At 38.8% G+C, this 24,786-nt stretch overlaps 1 protein-coding gene across 9 annotated transcripts in view; it reads left to right on the top strand.

Moving 5' to 3' along the window:
- Rps6ka5 (ribosomal protein S6 kinase A5) overlaps nucleotides 1-24,786 on the top strand; it is a 164,153-nt gene that overhangs the window by 127,994 nt on the left and 11,373 nt on the right. For all 9 annotated transcript variants that reach the window (XM_076551236.1, XM_076551233.1, XM_076551234.1 and 6 more), the window contains 6 exons: nucleotides 9,141-9,291; nucleotides 12,339-12,500; nucleotides 14,999-15,124; nucleotides 15,507-15,640; nucleotides 16,286-16,379; nucleotides 20,036-20,206. In XM_076551236.1, the coding sequence (XP_076407351.1) occupies nucleotides 9,141-9,291; nucleotides 12,339-12,500; nucleotides 14,999-15,124; nucleotides 15,507-15,640; nucleotides 16,286-16,379; nucleotides 20,036-20,206 (838 nt within the window). The remainder of the gene's footprint in view (nucleotides 1-9,140; nucleotides 9,292-12,338; nucleotides 12,501-14,998; nucleotides 15,125-15,506; nucleotides 15,641-16,285; nucleotides 16,380-20,035; nucleotides 20,207-24,786) is intronic.

The following is a 24,786-nucleotide window of genomic DNA, read 5'->3' as shown; positions in this document are numbered from 1 at the left end:
GACAGATGTTAACTTGTTAATTTAGCCTTGAATGGTTTCTGTTTAGCTTTTTGTATGTCTGTTTCTTATCTTTATCCTTGCATGTATGTATCATGAACTTTTATTTCTTATGTGTCTCCCACTAGCTTTCTATCTGTGTAGAACTTTGACTTTTAGAGCATGTCTTTACTGCTGAAGAGGACGATACTGCCCCATCAAGAGAGTCAGTTCTTCTATCTGTTCTTACAGTACTGAGGCTTTGAAAACCATGATCAATTAATATCTTCTTACCTGAGAACCAAGATATAAATGTTTATCTCCTCCTCTCCCATCATCTCTTGACAACTTTCTTTTCTTTATCTAGTTTTCTCTGCCTTTGAAATAGAGAATACATTTGCCATGAGATGTTTATCTGTTGTTTCATTTTCCCTCAGTAAAGTATGCTATATTAATGTTTCATTACATTGTTATAAGTGTAGTGTTATTAAATCTAGGCCTATCTATTATCAAAAGTCTAGGCAGTCCTTAATATCCATAGGTTCCACATTCTTATATCAACAGTAGATCAAAATATTGGAATAAAATGCATTTCAGAAAGTTCCAAAAAGCAAAAATTGAATTGAGTGCATTACAGAGTACTATACTAAACCTACATGAATATGTGATACATAGTTCCTGCTTTAGCCTCTTGCCTTTCGCAGGCCTCAGTCCCTAGTTGCATTGCTTGAACATTGCCCATTTCAGATCTCAGTCACTAATGTATAGTTAGATCTATAATTGATAAATCAGTAGTGAACAAGTTTAGATTTTTTTCTTATAGTTATTCCCTAAATACAATACAATGTAATAACTGTTTACACACATTTATATTGTATCAAGTATTAGAAATAACTTGGAGGTATTTTAAGTATATGGGAGAATGTACATGGGTTGTATGCACACACCATGTCCACATCATTTTGTATAAAGAACTTAGCATCTCAGATTTTTGTATTCCTGGGGCTCTGGAGCTAACACAAGGGATGGATGTAGAAGAGCTCCAGTTAGTACTATTTAGTAGCTGTCAGACAGCTGTAGTTTACAGGCAGCGTTTATTCTGCTTGCCAATTTTGTTTTGTTTCTAGTTTGTTTTTGTTGGGGAGAAGATGGGCGTTATGAACTAAGAATGCTTTTTACATTCTTTAACAGTAAAATTCATGATGTGAAATTTAAATTTGTGTCCATCAGTAAAATTTTATTATAAAACATAGCTATCCTTGTTCTATAGTGTATTTTCTCTTACAGCTTTTTACAGCAGCAGCAGAGTTGAATAGTGAACACAGAAACCTTACTGCCTGTCTCTGTTAGTTTTCTCTTGCCTGTTAACAAGTAACAAATTGCCTCAAAACTAAGTGGATTAAAATAATATACATTTTTTAGTTTCTGTGGTTAAAGAATTTAGGGCACAGTTCAGCTGCATCTTCTTTTTTTTTAAGATTTATTTATTTATTTATTATGTATACAGCAAGAGGCCACCAGATCTCATTACAGATGGTTGTGAGCCGTCATGTGGTTGCTGGGAATTGAACTCAGGACCTGTGGTAAGCAATCAATGCTCTTAACCTCTGAGCCATCTCTCCAGCCCCTCAACTGCATCTTCTACTTGAAGGCTGTAGTCAAGAGTCTTGGCTAGGCTGTAGTTATCTCAAGACTCAACTAGGAAAAGATATGTATCCACACTCAGATGGTTGTGGCAAGATTCAGTTCCCTGTAGACTGGTGGAGTGGAGACTTAGTTCCTTGTTTGCTGGTGGCTAAGAATTGTCTTCATTCCCTTACTGTGTAGGCTAGCCTAATGTGACAGCTTAGCCCATTCAAGCATGTGCAACCTCATCATGAAAGGCTAAATGCACACCTAAAGGTCTGTGAATACAGAACTGAATTGACATTTAAAGTCTGCTTCACATTTGTACTTTATGAAAAAGATTACCAACTCCCATTTGGGTGATTAATTTATTGTTGTCCTTCCTAGGGCTTTTTTCTTCAGAGAATCATTTTAATATAGTGATTTTGTATGACTTGCTCTATCTTTCTGACTGAAAAACAGGCCAGTAATTCTGATGTATTTTATATTTTTTCCAGATTTATTTGTCAGTTACCATCTTGAATTCATTGAGTCTTAAAAGTTTGTTCCATTTACAAATGACTTTTGGGGAGTTATGTTCAAAATGATTGCAAGTATACTGGGTTTTTGTTGTTTAAGAATAAATACACAGCTGGACATTGTAGTACACATCTGTAGTTTCAACACTTGGAAGGCAGAGGCAAGCAAATCTCTGTGCATTCAAGGGCACATTAGTCTACAGAGCAAGTTCCAGGCCAGCCAGGGTTACACAGCATCAGAGAGAGAAAGAGAGAAAGGCAGGGGAATAGATAATTTATTTTCCCTTGGCTTTCGTATGTTCTCAAGTCTTTATGATAAAATTCTTTATTAGCTTGTTATGTAAGGCCCTTGATTCTGAGTTTGCTCTTTGGTGTTTCCTTCATTATAACTATTATCAGTCATTGCTTCCCAAGTGTTTTGTTCATTACCCAAAGTACCTTAACATTTTCCACCATTGCTCTTCTTCTTTATATTGTTCTGCAAGGCACAAAGTAGCTTTGTACTAAATCCCAGGAGCAGCAGGGTTGTGACAGAGAGGGGAGCAGAATATTGTAAATGACCTTCTCCTAGCACACATTTTGTCCAGGATGGTGTCTTCCTTCCTCCATCATCTTTATTAGCTTCTTACTCCTGCTTCAGTAACACAACACACAGGGATAGGGATGAATCGTGCTGTGTTATTAGTTGCTCTGAGGTACTCCCTCGGAGTGTGAGGTGTGGGGCAATTGAACCTCTAAATAAAACCTCAGGATAATCAGACTAGCTTCGGGAGAGGTTCATTAGAAACACCATCCATGTAGTTACTGTTTTCTGTCACACACACACACACACACACACACACACACACACACACACGGACCCTTAGGCTCTCCTTCACCTAAGGTGTAGCCTTTTGCCATTTTCACAATGTTACCCCAATGGCAACACTTTATCAGCCCATATACCCCACTAATACCACCATAAGCCATTACAGTATTCTACAGTATAAAAGGCCAGCCTTCTACATTATGGAAAGGACCATGGAGGGAAGAAGTAGCCTTCTATATTCATGTTGTCCAGATCTTGGGTGTGACCTGCTTTTTCTTGTGATCTTATGCTTCTCCAGACCCTCCTAAACTGTCCTGTTAGATGAGAGTCTTACATCTATACTCTGAATCTTCGTCTATTTAGCAATCATTTTAAAAATTCATTACATTCTCCTGTGGGCTCCAAATGTTGCCTTTGTTTTTATTGTCACATGACACCACTTGACCCCAAAGAATCCCAGAGTCTGGGTACTATCACCATCCTCTAGCCCCTGTTAGAGAAAGGTACTCTGATAACAATAAGAGTGGATTGGAACTAGGAGCTTCAAGTCAAGAGCTTTGGCTGAGCTGTAGAAAAGTATAAGAAGGAAGAGGTCTGTCTGGAAAGTATTTCACCAATAAAAGCCATAGGAAAGGCGATGAGAACCTAGTTTTTACTAGAACCTTTCCCAACGCAGTTGAAGACGCCTTCAGGCACATCTGGTAAACCAGACCCACCAGTGATCCATCTTACAGCATATGAGAGGAAGGGCAGTAAATGTTAGTTAATACTTGCCACTCTTTAGACAGAGTTCTACAACTTCAGATAGACAGGGACCTCTGCTCAGTATAGTTCAGTCAGACATGCATTTGTCTTTGTTTCTCCTGCCTGTGAGAAACAAGGATTCTTTCCTTGACCACCGGAAGTGGTGGCAGGAGTAGGCATGTGTCAGAGGCTTTCCAGGAAGAGGACTAGAGACATAGGAAGTGTATGGCATGCAAGAGGAAGCTAAGATAACTTGTATGAAAGTGAAGAGGTATACAGCAACACACCACTTAGTGACAGGGATATGGTCTGTCATGTGAACATTCTAGAATGAACTTTGACTAAGGTGGCTGTGTTCTTACTAGGCAGTGTGGTCTTTGGGGACCATTATCATGTATGTTGTCAGATGACTTCCTGGGAAGATGAAACATTATTAAAGTACATAACTGTATTTATAACTCAGGCAGAAACTACTGGATGACTGGGTAGGCAAAGATTCTTCAAAAGCAGACAAAGCTGCCACATCATCTTTGCTTCCAGTGAGTAAACAACTTTGGCTGAGGGAGGTAGAAGCTATAGGGACCAAGTGAGGACTCCATAACACCCAAAGTGAAGTGACAGCCTGGAATGTTTTGTCCCCTTTGAGGCCATTCCCATGTCTAGAGGAAGGTACCCTAATGGAATTGTCCCCATATCCCCAGCAGCCAGGACACTACATGCTAGCATCTAAGCTGAGAAGTTACCCACATTATACTGGGTAAATTCTCAACCCTGACAAGTAGGCAGCAGCAGCTGCTGTTGTACAGATCAAACAAACAAACAAAAAACAGATCCATTTGTCCTAAGGACCCACCCAGCTGCTGTGAGGTTGGGTGGGATAAAGTACTTGGTGACTGAGACGTTACTTCATACTGTCTCACTGGGAATGCTTATTTCCATGCTCTGTTTTCTTTCCTTGTCTGGTAGATGCTCATTTCTGATTTAAAAAAAAAAAAAAGCTGTCAAATTATGGCCTAAAACAATAGGAAAATATATTTAATTAATGGAGTATATGCAGAGTATTTTCTCCTAAGGAGAAAGCAAAATACAAAGGCTTGGTCCTTGTCCTAAGTAAACTTATGTAGTGTGTAGGAAGATATAGGAGAAATTCATGAAAAAATCGTATCAGGAGTTTTGATAAATGTGTGAGGGGAAAGACACTCTGAAAGTACAAAAGAGGTGTGGTTCCTTGGGGACCAGGTTGTCAGGGAGGTATTCATAATGGAGCTACAGCGTGGGCTGTGCGTAAGGGGAAAAGAGAATACTTCGCAGTTGGTGACAATTGTGTACAGTGGCACCCTAGGGCCTGTGCATGGAAAGTTCTAGATTCCCTTGTCACACTGTGTTCTCAGTGAATCTGTGAAATGAAGTTCATCTTATTCCTATTCTAAAAGTAATGTTTATAATAGTTTAAAACATGCACAAGAGAAGTTGTCAGTAACAACACCCAAAATTAGTCATAATGGCACACATCTATAATCTCTATACTTTAGACATGAGACAGGAAGATCAAGAGCTCAAGGCTTAGCTACATAACCAGTTGGGGGGAGCGGGGCTATCATGAGCTACATCAGATGAGACCCTGTTTCAAAAACAGACAGACAAATACTGCCCCAAAGACAAGCAGGATTTTTTTTTTTTTTTGAGACAGGGATTTTCTGTGTAGACCTTGCTGTCTTTGAACTCACATAGACGACCAGGATGGTCTCGAACTCAGAGATCCGTCTGCCTCTGCCTCCCAAGTACCAGGATTAAAGGCACTTGTGCCACCACTGCCTGGGGACAAGCAGAATTTAATTTTTCTTGGCTTTTTTTAAAATTATAGTTTCGATTTTTGAGAATTTTATACAAGGTATTTTGATTATATTCACCTCTCATTCCTCCCCCTAATTTCTCTTAGAGCCATTCCCTCATTATTTAATAACCCATGGAGACCAATTTGTGCTGTCCATAATACTCATGGGTGTGGGGCTATCCTCTAGAATGTAGTGACCTACCAGAGCCACACCCCTACAAAAAACTGACTTTCCCTCCCCAGAAGCCATCAATTGTCAGTAGCTCCTCAGCTAAGGATAGGGGCTTGGGAGCCTTTCCTTAAACAGAATATTTTGGTAGGTACTATTTTAGACTTTTTCATTTCATTTTTATTTGGTATAGTATTTTATTCAGACTAGGAATTCTGCATTTCATAGGTTTTGCTTAAATTTATATATTGTAAGCATTCTCCAGTTACCAACTTGTTGTAAACATAAGTTTGCAGTGGCTATAGTATACTGTTGAGTAAACACCCTATAATAGCTTACCCACCCCTTTTTAGTATTAGCAAAAGATGAGAGTGAGGTTTACTGAAGTCTTTCTAACTCAGGGTGGCTTATAAGTAATTCTGTGATTCTGGTAACACATGGAAACCAGACCATGAAAGCCAGCAACATTGTCATGAAATGGAAAAACTCTAAAGTTGAATGATCAAGCCTATGTGTCATGGTTTCAATAGGAAGTGTCTCCCCACAGGCTCAGGTGTTGAAAGCTTGATCTCTATTGGTGGTGGGTGCTGTTTTGGGAGACTGTGGAAATATTAGGAAGTGGGGCCTAGTTGGAGGAAGTAGGCCATTCAAAGTTGTGTCTTGTCCTGGACCTTCTTCCTATCTCCACTTGCCAGCTTCAATGAGATGTGTAGCTTTTGGAAATTGAATCTTGTCCTGGACTCTTCTTCCTGTCTCTGCTTGCCAGCCCCCATGAGATGGGCATCTTTTCTCCACTACATCTTCCCTACCACCATCAACGTATGAAGCCTTTCCTGAGGTCCACAGTAACAAAGCCAACCAACTGAGGACCGAAACTGAGACAAACTCTTCGTTTGAAGTTATTTTCCTTTACCCAATAGGCTATAGGACGCTGTAAAAGAAAGGTCAACCTGAGTTAGGTTGGCACAGAGTAAAGGCTAAATAAACCCTTTTTCCTCACCACCTCTCACTGACTAAGGACCCATCCTGGCCCTGCACCTTTGCAACAGGAATACGTTTCTGATGTTCTCCACCTCATGAAGTGGTATGGTACCTCCTCCACACCAAATGAAGTGATACCCTACCACCCTCTTTCCATAGGCTCCTCCATGCCTCCTCCCCTCCTGCCCCCAAGCTGAGGGGGAGTATGTGTCACCATCTGCCAAGGTGACCCTGGTTTTGGCCATATTGTGATTTGGGATTGACTCCTGTGCTTCTCTACACTTCTTCACCAGTTTCCAGAAGAAGTTCCTTCAGATTTCAGCCCACGTTCTTCGTTCTTCCTGTTGTGCTACCTACCTCATAGCACCTGTCAGCTCTCTGCATATGGGCATGCTCTCCTGCACACCCTTGCGGGTTCATGTGCTCCTGACACAAGTCCCCAGCTTGGGCCACTGTCTCTGTGAGCCTGTTTCCAGACTGAGCATGACAACAGAGCCATCTTGTTTTCAGATGCTCCTCCTCTTGTGTTCTGTGTATTGTTTTAGGACTGGATGTTGTTCTTCTCTGTTCTAGGTACATGGTAGATAGACTTCCCACAGACATTGCAGCCATGCCAAAGCTTAAGTAGTGGATGGTATAGAGTTGGAACCTAAGATGACATCAGCCATGGTGTGTATTTCTCTACCCTGACGCAGCAATAGGCAATGCCATCAACAGTATGCTTGTCTATCCCTAGTCCTTTACACAAGGAATTCTTTCCTCCAAAAAGTACAGCAAGCGTAGAGAAACGGGAAAGGCTGTATTTGGTTTTCTCTGAGAAAGGGCCTCTGGTTTCTCGGGTATGTCTGGGTCTACTCTAAGGAGAGGTCTGCTTCTGCCGGAGTTGAAACCCTGCAATCATTGAGCAGTAACAGACAGTTAGATAGCAAGAGCAAAGTGGCTTATTCCTCTTCTTGTACCAGTCTTCTCTTTGGTTCCCAGAATAGCGTTTTTGAAATAGAATTAACTTTGATACTAACATCATTGCTATAATTTTCTGCCAAAAATTATAGTTCCAGTATCATTTCATGATTCTCAGTAGCTAGCTGATATAACTTCTCTGTCTACTTTATGGTTACATTAAAATGAGGGACTATAACAGTAGTTCACACTTAATAAGCATTTGCTCTATACTATGTACTGCCTTGGTCACTATTCACGTCTTTTTAATTCATGATACTCATTTTAGGTAGATACTATTGTTACTCCCATTTTGTAGGTGAGAAAACCGAGGAGCAAAGGAATTCATTAGCTACCTCAAGGTCAAACAGCCAGTAAGGAACAGAGCCAGCTTTTAACCTCCATCTGGCCTTGAAGTCCATGGTTTTATTATACTATGCTTTCATACATTTATTTTGTAGGGTTTTTTTTCTGCCTGTTATCATTGTTGTTTGGTGTTTTGTTTTTGTTTGTTTTATTTAGGTTTAGATTTGTGGTTCTGGATAGTAAACCTAGGAACTCATACTAGCCAAGGGCTTTCCTATTGAGCTATAGACCCAGTCCTGTAATAGTTTATTAACTTGTACAATGCAAAAATCTTATAAACCCAAGTAATGAAGCTTGTCACCATGTGTACTGTGTTAAGGGTCTCCATTTCACTGATCTCATTGTTTTCTCATTAAATTACTGAGGTGAAATCATACACTTAGGTTGTTGTTGTTGTTTAATATGACCACAGAATACATTTCCCAACAAACTTGGTAAACACATTTTCCGCTGTCTGTGACTGCCATTCCTCATGGGCTGGCTTGTCTGTGTTGTGATAGCACATGGGGAAGCGGATGCTTTCACCCCTGAGAAACCAAGCTTAAGTTTCAGATAGTGAGACTTAGCTCATAGTCACATGGCTCTGGCTGTTCTGTCCTGGATGGTCTCCCTTGTTCCCATTGGGTCTTTAAGGATGCTACTCAACTAGGAAGAAATGAGGTTGAGGGGCACTATAGTTTTCTCTTGACTTAATTCACCTGAAGTTGTTCAGACTTGTTTAAAGACTTTTGTCAGAGGATCATTCTTAACTGTACGTGGGAGGTGTAGTCTAACCCAAAGCTCCCCTTTTTCAATTTTCACTAGTGAAATATTTGAGATAATAGTTTCTTATTAAGATTGACTTATACTGAAGAATAATCCAGTGATTTTCTTTTAATTCCTGTTCATCCCTTTATTTATCTGATTGATTGACTTGTTTGTTTGTTTGGGGGTAGAGAGGTAGTACACGTGTGCCTTGCCCTACGTGTGAAGATAAAAACAGCATATAGGTCTAGAGACTGAGTTCCAGTACTCAGGCCTGACAGCAAGTACTCTTATGCTCTGAGCCATTTCCCTGGCCGCTCATCTTTAATACACGGTTCAATTTCAAAATGTTTCACCACACTTGTTTTCACTAAAATATCCATTGCTGTAACTTCATCCTCTGGTTGTTCAACAGTAAATTTTGTCTGTCCACAGGAGAATCTTAAAAAGTGAGCCTCCATATCCCCAGGAAATGAGCGCTCTAGCTAAAGACCTGCTTCAGCGGCTTTTGATGAAAGATCCCAAGAAGCGATTGGGATGTGGCCCCCGGGATGCAGAGGAAATCAAAGAACATCTCTTCTTTCAGGTGAAATTCAGGAGTTGAGTGTACTTAATCCCTCTTGGGGTCACTTCTTCCCTTCACCTATACTTTAGTCCCCCAATTCTTAACAGATACCGTTTAGGAAGGACCAGAATTATACTTCTGTAGATGTGAAGCAGTAGGAATGAAGAAAGTCGTGATAGCGTTCCATTTTCTCTAGTGATGTCCAACCTCTGACACTGAGGCAGGATGCTATCAGCTACAGAGCTCATGCTTGAAAATGGAACAGTTGAGTTGCCAAAAATATTGCCCCCTGAATTCTAATGTTTCGCTCAGGTTTATGCTGTTGTGTTAGGCCACATTCATGGCCATTGAGGATTGTGTGTGGCCTGCAGGTTGGACACAGCTGGTCAAGTTCTAGATAATGGTTTCTGTTGATGACTTTAGAGTCTGCTCAAGACTAAGGAGATGTGTATCTCTTGTAGGAGTTCATGAGCTGTTGTACTGGGTTTCACCTTTTGGTCATCAATTCCAGTACCTCTTCTGTTTCCATGAAAAATCGTAGAATATTCTGAGCCAGCCTGTTTCTCAGTCAGTGCATGTGACATAAGTTTCCTTTTGCTTTCTTGGCTCTGTAAAATGCTTTTCTTCTGAAAAAGCCAAGTGACACTATTCCACAGAGCACTAGCACATCTGCCAGCTTCGTTTGCTCAGTTTATTCCAGGCAAAGGCTCATCAATAATGGGAGGAGTGTTTAATAATTTCAGTCTAAACGGTAAAACCTGTGGTAGCATGACCTTGTTTCTAAAATTCTAAACATATTCCTTCTAAACAACTTTACATATCAACAAGCATGACTCTAATGTTTAATGGTCTGGAGAATTCATCTACATTATATGCTTTTATTATGTAAACTTTTGTATAATTATTACCAGAACAAATGAACAAAATATAGCAAGCAGAGAAGAAACAATTATTTCAAGTAAGCTTTCATAGTGCTGTTTATTGCTTTTTAAATATAAAAAAGGCTGGGTGTAGCTCAGTGGTAGAGCACATGCCTGGTGTACACAAGGCCATAGGTTTTGTCCCCTATATGGGGGCTGGGAGGTCGTCTCCTTATTGAAAATGAAATCTCTTTTTCTCTCTCTGTGAACAGAGTATTTATTTTAGTCTGTCCAAGCATTTTTTAAAAATATTACTGTAAAACTTAAACTTGTGCATTGACTGAGAAATAGCACTTTTTGAACAAACATTATATCTGGTTCATATTTTGGCTTAAAAATTAACAAGTAGGGGGAGCAGGAGGAGGGACGAGGGGGATCTGTGGTTGGTATGTAAAATGAATAAAAAAATTAACAAGTAAGTAAAATTGAAACAGAATGTCCCCAATGTCTTTTTTTTAACAACATTTTTATTGTTCTCCGTGCTTGTGAATGTTACAGTATGTCTTTAGAAAAGGAGGTGTTTATCTTCTTGATAGCTTGGAATAGTAATTTTGATTTATGTAATTGCTTTCATTTTTAAATGATAGGGGTAGATCAGAAATCTACAAAGCTCTAAATGGTCTTTGTAATGGTGTAGAAGTGAGAAGTATCATAATAGCATTCAATTTTTTACATATTGAACATTCTTCTGGTAGCAATATGTTTCTTTAAATTACCCCTTTATTCTAGAAGTTTGTCATTTGTAAAGATTCTTTTAAAAATTTTAGTGTGTGTGTGTGTGTGTGTGTACACACACCAAAAGACAGCTCCTGGGAGTCAGTTCTTTTCAACATTGTGGACCCTGAGGACCAAAGTCATGTTTGGCAACAAACACCCTTACTTTACTGAGCCATTTCACCTGTCCTAGAATTTCCCTTAATGTTTGTTCAGTAAGTGAAGCACAAGCCATATGCCTATAATAGAAGTCTTTAAAGCCATACAGAGGAATGAACACTAACTAGAAAGTGGATACTATTCTAATCTTTAAGATTTGATTCAGTGAGTACTAGCTAAGGATATTTTGACAGAAGGAGCATAAATAAACAGAGGGTTGAACTTGAATAATACAAAACATGTCAGTTACTCAGACAGTGTGTATGGGGGGAAGACAAGAGGCAGTATCTAAATATTGATTGGGGTTGAATGAGAAAAGACCTACTATGACAGTGTTATTTAAACCTCAAGTATAAGCAAACACTTGGCTCTCGGTACTTTTACTTCATAATCTGTTCAGGTAACCCAAAGGAAAACCAGTGGAAGGGTAGAGCTTAGTGAACCCCCTAGAAAACAGGAGTTAGTTCACATTTACAGAGTGTGTTGAAGCCCTTTATAGCAGTATTTTATGGCTTGAGGGACTCATTGGTTTGTTTGTTTGTTTTCATTTTGGTTTATTTCTTTTCTTCCAAAGCTCAGGACAAAAGTAATTTTTCTTCTGTTATCTCTGAGGGTGATCCAGGGTGAACCAGAGTGTCTTGGTGCCCCCTAGAGGACACTGAGATTCCTGAGGTGGGGAAGCAGCAGGCCCCTTCCAGATGCTATAGTCTGAAAATGGGATTCTGCTTGGAAAAATTATATTTTCAATCCTCAGTTTGAAGTATGCACTCTTACTTTTAATCCCACTTACTAGTAACTAAAGTCTCATCCAGGTGTGGTGGCACACACTTTTAATCCCAGCACTTGGGAGACAGAGGCAAACATCTCTGAGTTCAAGGCCAGCATATGTTACATAGAGTAACAGTTCTCAACATGTGGGTCACTTGACCCCCAAACCTTTGACCTGGGTCACCTAAGACTATCAGAAAACACAGATATTTATATTACAATTTGTAACAATAGCAAAATTACAGTTATGAAGCAGCAGTGAAAATAATTCTATAATTGGGGCTCAACACAACATGAGGAACAGTATTAAAGGGTCACAGCAGTAGGAAGGTTGACAACCACTGACATAGAAAGCCCCAGGCCTGCCAGAGCTAGAGTCCCTGTCTTTAAAAAAAAAAAAAAAAAAAAAGAAAGAAAAGAAAAGAAAACTTCATTATGCTTGTTGTTCATAATGTATTTTGACTTTTTTGATTTCTGTTCTATCCCAATCTTCTTTCTCTGCTTTAGAAAATAAATTGGGATGACTTAGCTGCCAAAAAAGTGCCTGCACCATTTAAACCAGTGATCCGGGATGAGTTAGATGTGAGTAACTTTGCTGAAGAGTTCACAGAAATGGACCCTACCTATTCTCCTGCAGCGCTGCCCCAGAGCTCTGAGAGGCTCTTTCAGGTAATGTTCCAGTGTACTAGATGTGCTTCAGAAAAAAGTCAGTGTTCTCTAGTAAAGAGGTTTTGTTGGCATCTTAAAATCAGGATTCTGTAATCTCTTCAAAATTAAATGCAGACATATGTTGAGGTTCTACCCTGAAGCTTACAGTTTGCTACATAGCAGATTTATTAGTTTTTATGTGTTTGTTTTGTTTTGTTTTTGTTTTTCCTGGGGGGTTGTTTTTGTTTGTTTGTATAATGGGATCTTTTATTTGTTCTTTTGAGACAGAGTCTCACTATGTAGTCCAGGCTGTTCTGCAGATTGCTGTATAGACTAGGCTAGTCTTGAGCTTACAGGGGTCCACCTGCTTCTGCTTCCCCATTGCTGCCATCAAACTTTACACCAAAAAACCCAGCCTGTGTTTGTTTTTTATGAGTAAATATTTATTTTATACTTGAGCATTCATTTTTGTTGAGGCTCATCTGGAAGTTACAATGATATTTTATTTTTTACGCTATTCTTATAAAATATTCAGTGTTATCTGGACCTTTGTCTTCAGTGAATAATAAATCATGAATGATCTCTAATTTTTAAAGTCTTAGAATGACAGTCTGTCATCTCGTCTAGCCTGCAGGAAGCTCTGGGTTTCATCTTTAGCTCTGCACAAAACTGGGTATAGTGGCACACCTATAATCCCAGCATTCCAGAGTTTCAAAAGCTCAAACAGTAAATTGAAGGCCACCCTAGGCTAAGTGGAACCCTGTCTCAAATAAACAAATAAACAGTATTCTTAAAGATTGGGTTTGTAGGAGGATTATTTGTATAGCGCAACAGGGAAAGGTGAGGAAGGCTAAGGAGGGAGCAGATGTGAGCAATGCACGGTGACAGCGGTGACAGTGTTCATTGTCAACTTGACAAAATCTGGACTCCACTGAGGAGTCTAAACAAGGGATTGTCTAGAGTAAGTTGGTGTCTGAGCATGCCTATGAGAGATTTTCTTTCTTTTTTTAAAATTTTTATTTATTTATTTAATTTTTAGTTTTTCAAGACAGAGTTTCTCTGTGTAGACTTGGCTGTCCTAGAACTCTGTAAACCAGGTTGGCCTCAAATTCATAGAGATCCACTTGTCTCTTGCCTCCCAAGTGCTGGGATTAAAGGTGTGTGCCGCCACCACCTGGTAGAGATTTCTTAATTGGGAAAGTGGGAAGACAGACTCTGAATTTGGGTAGACCAGGGGTGGGTCCTGTTGAGAACGAAAAGGAGAAAGGATGCTGAGCACAAGCATGCTTTGTTCTCTGCTTCTTGACTCTGAGTACAATGTGGCCAGTTGTCTGTAGCTCTTGTCTCTGTGCCTTCCCTGCAATGATAGACTGCAACCTGAAACTGTGAGCTAAAATAAGCCATTTCTCCTCAAGTTGTTTTTGCAAGAGTATTGTTTAGAGATTTACTTTTAGGGGTGTGTGTGTTTGCACGCGCGTGCGCGCATGGGTGCAAGTGCCCGCAGAAGCCTTAGGAAATTGTTGGATCCCCTGGAGTTGAAGTTACAAGTTGTGAGCTGCCTGACATGGGTGCTGGGAAGTGAACTCAGGTCCTCTGAAAAAGTAGTATGCACTTTAATTACTGAGCCATCTCTTCACCCCCATGAGTGAGTATTTATGTATGTATGTATGTATGTATGTATGTATGTATGTATTTATTTTTGTCAGAGTATTTTATCACAGCAATATGTGTCTGTGAAAATTGTATAATAAAACACATTGTTTTGTATCTTTACAAAGTTAAAAATAAAGAATTTTCCTTAGGAAAGGTTCTTTATCAGATCGGATAGTCGCCTGTTGAACTCAGTCACAGCTGTACTTCTCTGGCCCCTCTAAGCGTCTATAGTGTGGTTTCATCTGGCCATCTAGAGTGTGCCTCTTGCTTATCCTATGTCACTGGAGTACATGGTCAACAATGTGTAGATGTTTGTTGGTAAACTAGTAAGTGTCCTTGTACAGAGGAATCAGGCATCATTTATCACTGACTTATCATACCATTCTCCCATTGGGCTTACTATTTTTCAGAAACTCAATTTTAAGTTTAGTTATTCTAAAAACACAGAATGCAAGTCCAATAATTGCTAAATTAAAGATAAACCTTAATGAAACTTGTTTTTCTAGTTTGAAACAGTTCTTGGGTCACTTTATTTGGTGTATTGACTGTATCTTTTTTGAGATTAGTTGAGTTTATAAACCAGTATTATTATCAGTGCAAAAAAATGACAGGCTTGCATCAGATTTGGGGGTAGACTAGAGAGGAAGTCTTTCTGCCTTTAGTTTTGAATTGATTTAGTTCCACCAGAAGATGGCATTATCTCCTTCTGAAAAGCATTTTCTGTTGAGTTAATGCTGTATTTTGAATGAAAGTAAAATTATCTTCATCTGACCATTTTTTGCTATGAGAAGAAATCATCACAATCTAGACCATGCCTAACTGGGAAACTACAAATCTTCGTTCTTTACCACCCTTTCTCTTTTTAGGGCTATTCCTTTGTTGCTCCTTCTATCCTTTTCAAGCGTAATGCGGCTGTCATAGATCCTCTTCAGTTCCATATGGGAGTTGAACGCCCTGGAGTAACAAATGTTGCCAGGAGTGCAATGATGAAGGTATATAAGTGTGGTTGCCTCAGTGATGTATCTGTGGCTTGTGTGAGTGTTTAAATCCTAATTGATGTTCTTAAGTCCAGTAAATTTAATAGATTATCATCAACTAAAGGGCAGTTTTAGAAAATGAGTAAGTGGAAATAGCAGTGTTTTCCCTAAAGGATTGTTAACATCAACTTGTATGAGCTTCTTTTTACAGTGATAGAGGACAGTGTATCTTGAACAAATACATACATGACTATATAAATATATTAAATTAATTTTAATGATTAAATATATTACATTCAAATTTGTTAATAATTTCATGCTAATTTATAGCTTCACATATCCCTTGTGTATTACTACTAGTCTTTTATTAAATTAAATGGTGTTGATTTCTTATTAGGACTCACCATTCTATCAACACTATGACCTAGATCTGAAAGACAAACCTTTGGGAGAAGGAAGTTTTTCGATTTGTCGAAAGTGTGTTCACAAAAAAAGTAACCAAGCATTTGCCGTCAAAATAATCAGCAAAAGGTATGGTCAGTCCTAGTGGTTCTTAGGTATATATACCACTCAGTGAGTTCTGTAAGTTAAGATTATTGAGAAGGAAATCAGCTGTACATTGTAAGGCCTTTTACACACAGGCTTAACCATTTACCTTATTAGCTAGTCCCTGATACATCTAGCATTAGGATTTTCTGATAAAGTAATCATTTGTGGATATTAATCATAATCTGTTATGTTTTCATGGCAAAACTTTCTTGTGGTGTTGATATATTTAATCAGATTTACAGATTAGTTGAAAGTTTGAAATACTTTTCTCCAAAATTATTTAGCCTCCTGGTAGCTTTGAGAACAGAGAGCAAGCCAGCTAGTTGTTCTGGTAATGGGTTATTACCTTCATGATTGCATAATGTTACCAAATTAACAGGCAAGAGGAGCAGCCGTTTCTTTGTAAGACTAGTTCTTTTCTGACTCAGCGGGAAATTTTTCTTTAAAAAAAAAAAAAGTTTGGCTTTCCTGGTGAGTGGTGTGATTAATTACTTTTGTGGAAATCTCATTTTGATACTTTGACAAAGGTAGTCTATATGCACTGTAAATAAAACCAATTAGGGATGGGATACTGGTGTAAAAATCCGCTGGAAGAGACAGGTAGATGTTAACTATTTGGTTTTGCAGGATGGAAGCCAATACTCAGAAAGAAATAACAGCTCTAAAACTCTGTGAAGGACACCCCAATATCGTGAAGCTTCATGAAGTTTTTCATGATCAGGTATTTCACAGGCTCCATAAATCCATGTACATGTAGTTCAGTGTTCAATGTTACTCCTAGTTCATGTATAGGGTTCAACTTCTCACCAGTTTTATTGGTGCTGTTGGTGAGAATCAGGGACATATCATTTCATCCAGTCACCACTAGGAAGGGAAGAGAAACCAACACACTCCTCCCTTCTGCCTCAGTTCATCCTTTCACACTCCCTTTGCTCTACCCATCGTTGCTGTATTGACATGGTGGATGCCAGAATGGTAAGAAGAGCTCACTGTGCCACTGTGGTCGGTCACAGATTGCAGTGTGCTTATTGTGAGTGCAGTTCCACCCTCCCATCACTTGATCAGTGCATATTCAACACTTGGGGATTTTAAGCCTTCAGCATTCTTCTCACGCCTTGCATCAAACAGACTCGTAAGCCCAGTTGTTGCAGGCTAAAGGACAAATGGGAAGCAGAAGGACAAAGATGCTCCCTTGCATCTTGTTCCAGGTGGTAACACCTGCTCAGCCTCCAGGACAGGTCCTTCTCTGATGTCTTCTACCTTTAGTTCTGCTTTCCAACGGAAGTCACACATGGAAGCCTGTCACTTGGACATGGGAGGAGTATTGTCACCTCCCATGCCTGAAATTGCTTCATTCCAGTATTCTTTTCTCTGACATGGAACAGATGTCACAGCCTTCTCAGGACAGCATTAAGGCACAAACGCTAAAACTAGTCTTCAGTATGTTTTGCTCTAATTTTAACAACAAAGGATGAGATTCTTAGAGGTCATGAGACTTGTACCAGGATCATAATCAGTGAAAAATCTAGTAGAGAGAACCTGTTCCAGGCACTTACCATTGTGTTGCTATGACATTCTTGACTAGAATAGCTGGGGCTTTTTTCTGAGTACCGTAGCTAAGAGTGACTCATCATGGTAATATCAGGTGGCAGCAGCAATACATCATAAATACAATGTTTACTGCCAGTTATGCAGTATGTGGTCCAGCCACTGTACCATAAACTCTCCATGCATCATCTTTGTCCTTGCCTTAACATAGTGAACTCAGAAAACAAAACTCAGGAGGTCAGTAACAGAGTTTCACAGTTTGTTGATGGTGAGACTGGTATCTGAGCTCCACCCATTCAACTTCAGAACTCAACAAACTCTTAATTACTTTGCTCTGCTATCTTAGAGGAGGCAAAAAAACCCAGCTTTTTTATGTGAAGTAATAAACATCTAAAATGGGTGTCTTCTCCCTCCTCTTGTTCTTATGAGAAGGGATGCTTTTGAACTCTGAGAATGCTCTCCGTGCCCTTCCACTGCTCAGATTCTCATGGGAACAGTGAATCCCCTATCTGTTTGAAACACACAGTAAAAAATAGTGTCCTGTTGATGCAAATACAGAGAAAATTAACCTCAATCAAGAAAGTGATGGATGACCTCAGACACCTCAACCTGTAGTTTGCATCTGTGACCCTCACTGTATCTCAGCCCAAACATTGGCTGTTGGATCTTCTGACTAATGTCTTAGCTCAAGAATTACATCCCTAGTTTTTAAATTTATGTTACAAGTTGATTTTTGGCAATTTTAAAAAATTCAAGAGTCACTAGAGTAGAACTTTTCTTATGATACAGTGCTACATGTAGTAGTATAAATATAATAATAATTCTGCTATGCACTTGTTGAAATATGTGTTTAGTTTTTCCCATGATAATGACACAATTGATCCTCATATTTATACAGTCCTATTTTCAACTAGTAGTGATGTTGAAAGGTGGGTCTTCAGCCTTTGGCTGTACAGTAATGCAGCTCATTTTGTGTGCCATGATCTGTTTCACATCCTCTATTTGTTCCCAATTGCTGCTATAACAGATTATCACAAACTTAATATGTTCACTATTTAAACAATGAATGGAGATAACAAGTCCAAAATTAGTCTTAGTGGTTTCCTTCTGGAGGCCACTTATTTGCTTTGGCTTATTGCCCATCTGTGCAGTACTCCAATCTCTTGCTTCCATAGATTAATCTCATACCTTAGATGCTGGTGAATAATTCAGGGTAATCATCCTATCTCAAGAATCTTAATCATAGGGGCTGGAGAGATGGCCCAGTGGCTAAGAGCACTGGCTGTTCTTCCAGAGGCCCTGGGTTTAATTCTCAGAACCCATGTAGTTCCATGACATCCAGTGCCCTCTTCTGGTGTGCAAACACATATGCAGACAAAACGCTCATATACCTATCTACCTGCGTACATACATACTTAGAAAAAAAAATCTTAATCATGGACTGGGCCGGGTGGCACACAATCCCAGCACTCAGAAACAGAGACAGGCAGATCTCTTAAGATTCAAGGCCTGGGGCTGGGGATTTAGCTCAGTGGTAGAGCGCTTGCCTAGTAAGCGCAAGGCCCTGGGTTCGGTCATCAGCTCCAGAAAAAAAAAAAGATTCAAGGCCTGCCATGGTATACATGGTGAGACTCTGTCTCAGAAACATAAAACAACAGCAATGACGAATTTTTTTTTTTTTTTTTTTTTTTTTTTTTTTTTTTGGTTTTTCGAGACAGGGTTTCTCTGTGTAGCTTTGCACCTTTCCTGGAACTCAACTCTATAGACTAGGCTGGCCTCGAACTCACAGAGATCCTCCTGCCTCTGCCTCCAGAGTGCTGGGATTAAAGGCGTGTGCCACCATCGCCCAGCAGAAGAATCTTAATTATGACTACAAAGTTCCTTTTGCCCTCCAAGATTAAAAAAAAAAACAGAATGGGATGGAGAGATGGCTCAGAGGTTTAGAGCACTGGCTGCTCTTCCAGAGGTCCTGAGTTCAATTCCCAGCAACCACATGGTGGCTCACAACCATCTATAATCAGATCTGGCACCCTCCTCTGTATACGTAATAAATAAATAAATCTTTAAAAAAAACACACACAAATTTGGAGATTAGGACATGGCTCTCTGGAGGGCCATTATTCAAAGTACTACCTGGAGCTTTTCTTATTACCTGTATTTTATAGTTAAGGAAAGGTTCTAGAGTTTATAAAGGTAACATTACATCCTGAAGTGCATTTTCGATAGCTCCTGTGCTATTTTCTTCATAGGGATAATGCAAAACATAGTAAATATGTAACAAAGTATTGAATCAAGATAATGCCAATAGAGTCAAAAGCAATTGTTTTAAAAGAAACATACACAGTGAGTTACGGATATTTGCAGTGAATATCTACAGTAATTCTGTAATTAATCATTGAGCCCTAAAATTATCAAACAAAGTAAACTTTCAGTTAGACGAGCGTCAGCAGTTGCATGTAACACTAGCTGGTAATCCTCTGGATCATTTACCATTATTGATTATCAGATTATTGTCAGGGTCGGTTCACATTTTTACAATGAAAATATAAAAACTCGAGAGAAGATTAGAACAGAGTTCAAATGAAAGGAAATGAATTAAAGGGAAAAATTGTGAAGATTTTGCTGAAATACTTGACACTTTTTCATTGCCAAAATATAATTCTAAAAAGCTACATTATCCTTTAGCTCTTTGTTCTAAGTGCAGGGATTGTTATTGGCTGTTTTAAGCAAGGGATTGTTTGAATTTACTGATCAATAAATAATCTATAGAGGAACACGTGTCTGCACCTTTTCAGTGAGGCCCCATATTATTCTTTTTCTTCTTTCTAGCTTCATACATTCCTCGTGATGGAACTTCTGAATGGGGGAGAGCTGTTCGAGCGCATCAAGAAGAAGAAGCACTTCAGTGAGACCGAGGCCAGCTACATCATGCGCAAGCTGGTCTCAGCTGTGAGCCACATGCATGATGTTGGAGTGGTGCACAGAGACCTGAAACCTGAGGTATGACAGTGCCATCTCCTCCGGCTCCACCTGCTGTCACTGTTAGCTGCCCTCAGGTAGTTGTCAGGCTCTGGGAGGGCTCTTTCTCTAGAGCCAGTAAGTAAACACTGGAAGATGTTTCTTAACTGGTTTTTCCCTTTCTCTTCTCTTTTCTGTGTCAGTCTAAAATAAATTTGTCCTCTTTTTTTTCCCTCTTGTCAGCTGATCATCTTGAGGTTATATTTGTAAGTGTGAGAGCCTTTTATGGGAAAAATACTTCATGCAACAGTTGTATACTAAAAATAGCAGTAGAAATTTTCGTAGCAAATAATAATAGCTCTTCTATATGTATTCCATCTTGGGGAGTTTGTTCGTTTGATGATGTATTTTGAAACCTCATTTTTCATATTTTTAGATCAAATTGATAGCTCCTAAGCAGTAATGTACGTAATTCTGTTCTGCATAGTTACACGTGAAGAATTAATAAGGCCATCCTCTCTATATGTGCTTCTATATGCTCATGCACTGTGGTATTTATAGACATGAAGAGCAATGCAGAGCAACAGCTTTTTATGTTTCTTTCAGAAGGTTAGTGAAGAAGGTTTTAACTCAGAATGATCCCTTTTTGGTATTAAAAAAAAAAGAAAGAAAAGAAAATTCCTCCCTTTTTAAAAACAAGTAATAATAAAACTTGAAAAACAAAACCCAATGACTTAAAAAAACAATTAATCATCTTTTACCATATGAGAAATTATACATATTTCTGATCTAAAATAGAACATTTTTTAGTTCCCATGTGTTTATATTTTCAAGTCTATTTAAAATATTAAAGAGTTTGATATTTCTTTTTTATTAAGCTGTAAAAGAATATTTCTGTAAAAGCAATTTTGTCTTGTATTTAAATTATTAAAAGATGTTTTAAAAATGGAAATATGTGCATTCAAGTTTCACAGTTATCCCTCTGTATCTGTGGATGATTGGTCCCTGGTCTTCCTTCAGATATAAAAGTCCAAGAATGCTCAAGTATCTTACATAAAATTGTATATTATTTTACATAACCTACATGTATCCTTTTCTATACTTTAAATCTTCTCTTTAGATTACTTATAATATATAATTTGATATAAATGCTATACAAATAGTTATTATACTATATATTTTAGGGAATAATTACAAGAAAAAGAAGTCTTTATATTTTCTAAACAATTACTTTGCAGGTTTGGGTTTTTTTGTTTGCTTGTATATTTGTTTTTTAAGTTTTTAATCCATAGTTGGTTGAATCCACAGTTGTGGTTCTCAGGGATACAGAAGGATGATTACAATTGATTTATTCTTTTAAATGTGTTAAATTTCTGTACTTTCTATTACTGTTATTCACATTGCTAGTAATTAATCAAAAGTGACTTGTGTCTTCTGAACTTGCAACTATGATAGCTCCCCCTCTGCTTCCTTCATCATAGTTCTCACTCTCCTACGTAACACCCACTGAAAACATGGTGCTCTGTGCCTCGGAGATTAGCTGTCTATTTTTAAATGTGAAAGCACACCACTTAAATGTTTGCTTGATAGACAAGGAACAAGCATGTAGTTTTTTAATGGAAAAGATCTGTTCCATGACTGTATAGAACTCATTTTCACATGTTTTATTCTTTGATAACTGGCCATCTGTCATCTCATGAGTCTCAAATGAGGCACATGTCCTCTGCAGCAGAATTTAAATTTGTCTGCCTACTTTCCTGATAAAAAAGATACTTCTGTAGCTTGAAATGAAGCAAAACTGTTGGATTATACAGCATGTTCCACCACCATTTTATTCTTACACTAGGTTTTAGAAAAGTGAAAATGTACTTTTGAACTAACATTTTCCTAACCATAGCTCTCACTTTGACTTTTAAATGGCAGAGTATATTATTTCCAAACTAAAAGTTTAATCCTTTTCCTATGCAACATTTTAGGTCTGACTATTTTTGGTAGATGGTTAAATGACATTCCTTTTCTGCATAGACATATCTCCTAAGTTCTAGGTGAGAATCAGACAAATTTAGAAGCTGGCTGACATTCTTAGGCTGCTTTGTAATCTTCATATTGATCCTCTTAAAAGATTAAGTAAAGTTCTCTATATGATAGTGTTTTCAGGCAGAAATTGAAATGAGGATAGAAGTAGATCAACGGTTACTCCCTACCGTTCCTAACCATGTGCACACCCCATAAAGAACTGTCCCGACACTGCACTTCCTGCCTTGGGGCCAGAGGTAGGAAGTGAGCAGTGTGCTCTAAGTTGACATGTTCTAAAATACGATGAATGGATTGAAGTCATCAGCTAAAAGTGAACGCCCTGCCCCTCTTGTCCTCCAAGACTTTAGACTAGAGAAGTCCTTCACTAGCCTCAGCGGAATAAACTTGTCATTTCCAGAGTCTTGGCAGGCCCTGTGGAGATGAAACCAAATGTGCTTCTCGTAAGCAGTGCAGCACATGCCTGGCCCTGCAGAGAACCTTAGGTATGATTGCCGAAGAACAGATATTTCCCAAGAAAACACCTATGAGCTATAACTTCAGTTGTCAAAAGTTAAGGGCTGGGCATTGTATGGTAGAAAATTTAAGAAAACTGTTCCAATTTTTTTATTTCTTTGCTTTTCCTCTCTTCATTGTCTCTTTTTCTACATGATCTGTAAGAGCTTCTTTTTAGAATTTCAGAAGTGAGTACTGTATTGACATCATCTCCACTCACCTCCCCACTCCAACTGCCCTGTCCCCCTCACTCCCTCTTTGATTGAGATTGAAAAGTCTTTCAGGGCTGGTTCTGGAGAAGACTGGTCTCCCCTTCCCCAGCAGCCATTGATTGCTGTAGGCCTCATCTAAGACTAGGTCTTTGTGAGAGCCCCTCATCTACACTGGAGGATCGACTGCTGGAATCTCTGCAGGCCTTGTTTAGGCAGTGGTTTTCAACCTGCCTAACCATCTTCTTTTTACCATTGAAGCATTATGAAAGGTTCTTTATTTCATCTAGAGGACTAAGAAAGTAAATGATTTTCCAGAACTGGAATCCTTTAACCACTATACAAGCATAACACTGTCTAAAAACAAAATCATCAGAATTATTAAACAAAGTCAAAATTATTGAAGGAAATTAGTATAACTCCAGTGAATACACAAATGATAAAAAGCAAAAAGACCTTCTTGTTCACACAGAGAAAATCTGGATAGATCAAACCCACCACAGCATTCCCTTAGCTAACCCAGAAGCAAGGCCTTAACTCATAAATTCTGTAAAGACTGAGAGAGGTGAGACAGATGTAGAAGAAAAGTTTCAAGTTAGTTAGCAGAGTTGGCTCCTAAGGTTTATAGAAGTAAATATACTCTACCTGGGTGCTGAAGTGGACCAACAGAGCCTGGATGACAGCACTTTGTACTTATGACATGGTTTGCTGAGCATTTTTAGGTTTACTATTAAGACCAACTGCTCAGAAAAAGACCCATTTCAAAATACTAATGTTCATTAGCAGTGTAATGGGTCACCTAGGAGCTCTGCTGAAGAGGTTTGTCAAATGAATGTGTGCTAACACAATACCCATTTGGCTGCCCCTTATACCAAATAATTACTTAGCATTCAAGTCTTCCTATTTAAGACATACACTTAAAGTTATAGCTATTATAAATCATAATTCTTCTGACAGATCAGAGAAAAATGGCCAGATGAAAGGAAGAGTCACGTATCCCTCACTTTAAAAGAAATGATAAAGTTCATTGAGGAAGGCAGGTAGAAAAGACAGACAGTAGAGGCATAAGAAGCCTTGCCTTTGGCCTCTGTTAGCTGACACTTTATAGGGCTAGTGATTGGCCTAATTTCAATATTGTGTCTCAGAGAGTAGATCGGCCTAAGGAAAGGAGAGAGATAGGAGACATCTGTCCAGTGACAGTGTCAACACATACGTTTATTGGTTAAATTCACCATCATGCATGCAATTCATGGTCCCCAAAGCAATGGCAATAGTAATAGTAATAGCAAAGATTACTAGTCATTGGGACTGTAGAGATGGCCCAGTGGTTAAGAGCACTTGTTGCTCTTCTAGAGGACCCGGATTTATTTTCCAGCACACACATGGTGGCTCACAGCCTTCTGTAACTACAATTTCAGAGGAGCCAACCCCTTCTTCTAGCTTCTGAAGGCATCAGGCACAGACATTCATGAAAGCAAAACATTCATATACATAAAACAAAATAAATAAATCTAATCTTTAAGTATTGAAGATTACTGGTCACAGATCACCACGTAAATGTGATAGTAATGAAAAGCATATTGTGAAAAGTACCCAAATCTGACAGACACAGTAAGTACAGCCTGTTGGGAAATGGTGTTGAAAGTTTTCCTCAGCATAGGGCTACCACAACCCCACAGACTGTTTTAAAAAGACCTAATAAAATGAGTTATACTTGTGTGTACCTATGCCAGGCCCCAGGGACAGCATCATTAATTAATGAAGTGGACAGAGTCTTTACCCTTACATAATTATGGTCTGAGAGGGACCAGAACGTTTAACTAAAAATATAGAGATGATAAGTGCCCTAAAGGAAAAGTAAACCATGGTGGGAGAAAATAGGGG

This window comes from Peromyscus maniculatus, chromosome 14 (genome assembly GCF_049852395.1).
Source record: "Peromyscus maniculatus bairdii isolate BWxNUB_F1_BW_parent chromosome 14, HU_Pman_BW_mat_3.1, whole genome shotgun sequence".
Lineage (NCBI taxonomy): Eukaryota > Metazoa > Chordata > Mammalia > Rodentia > Cricetidae > Peromyscus > Peromyscus maniculatus.
The sequence above is the reverse complement of the archived record's forward strand: the minus strand, read 5'-3'. Positions and strand labels throughout refer to the sequence as shown.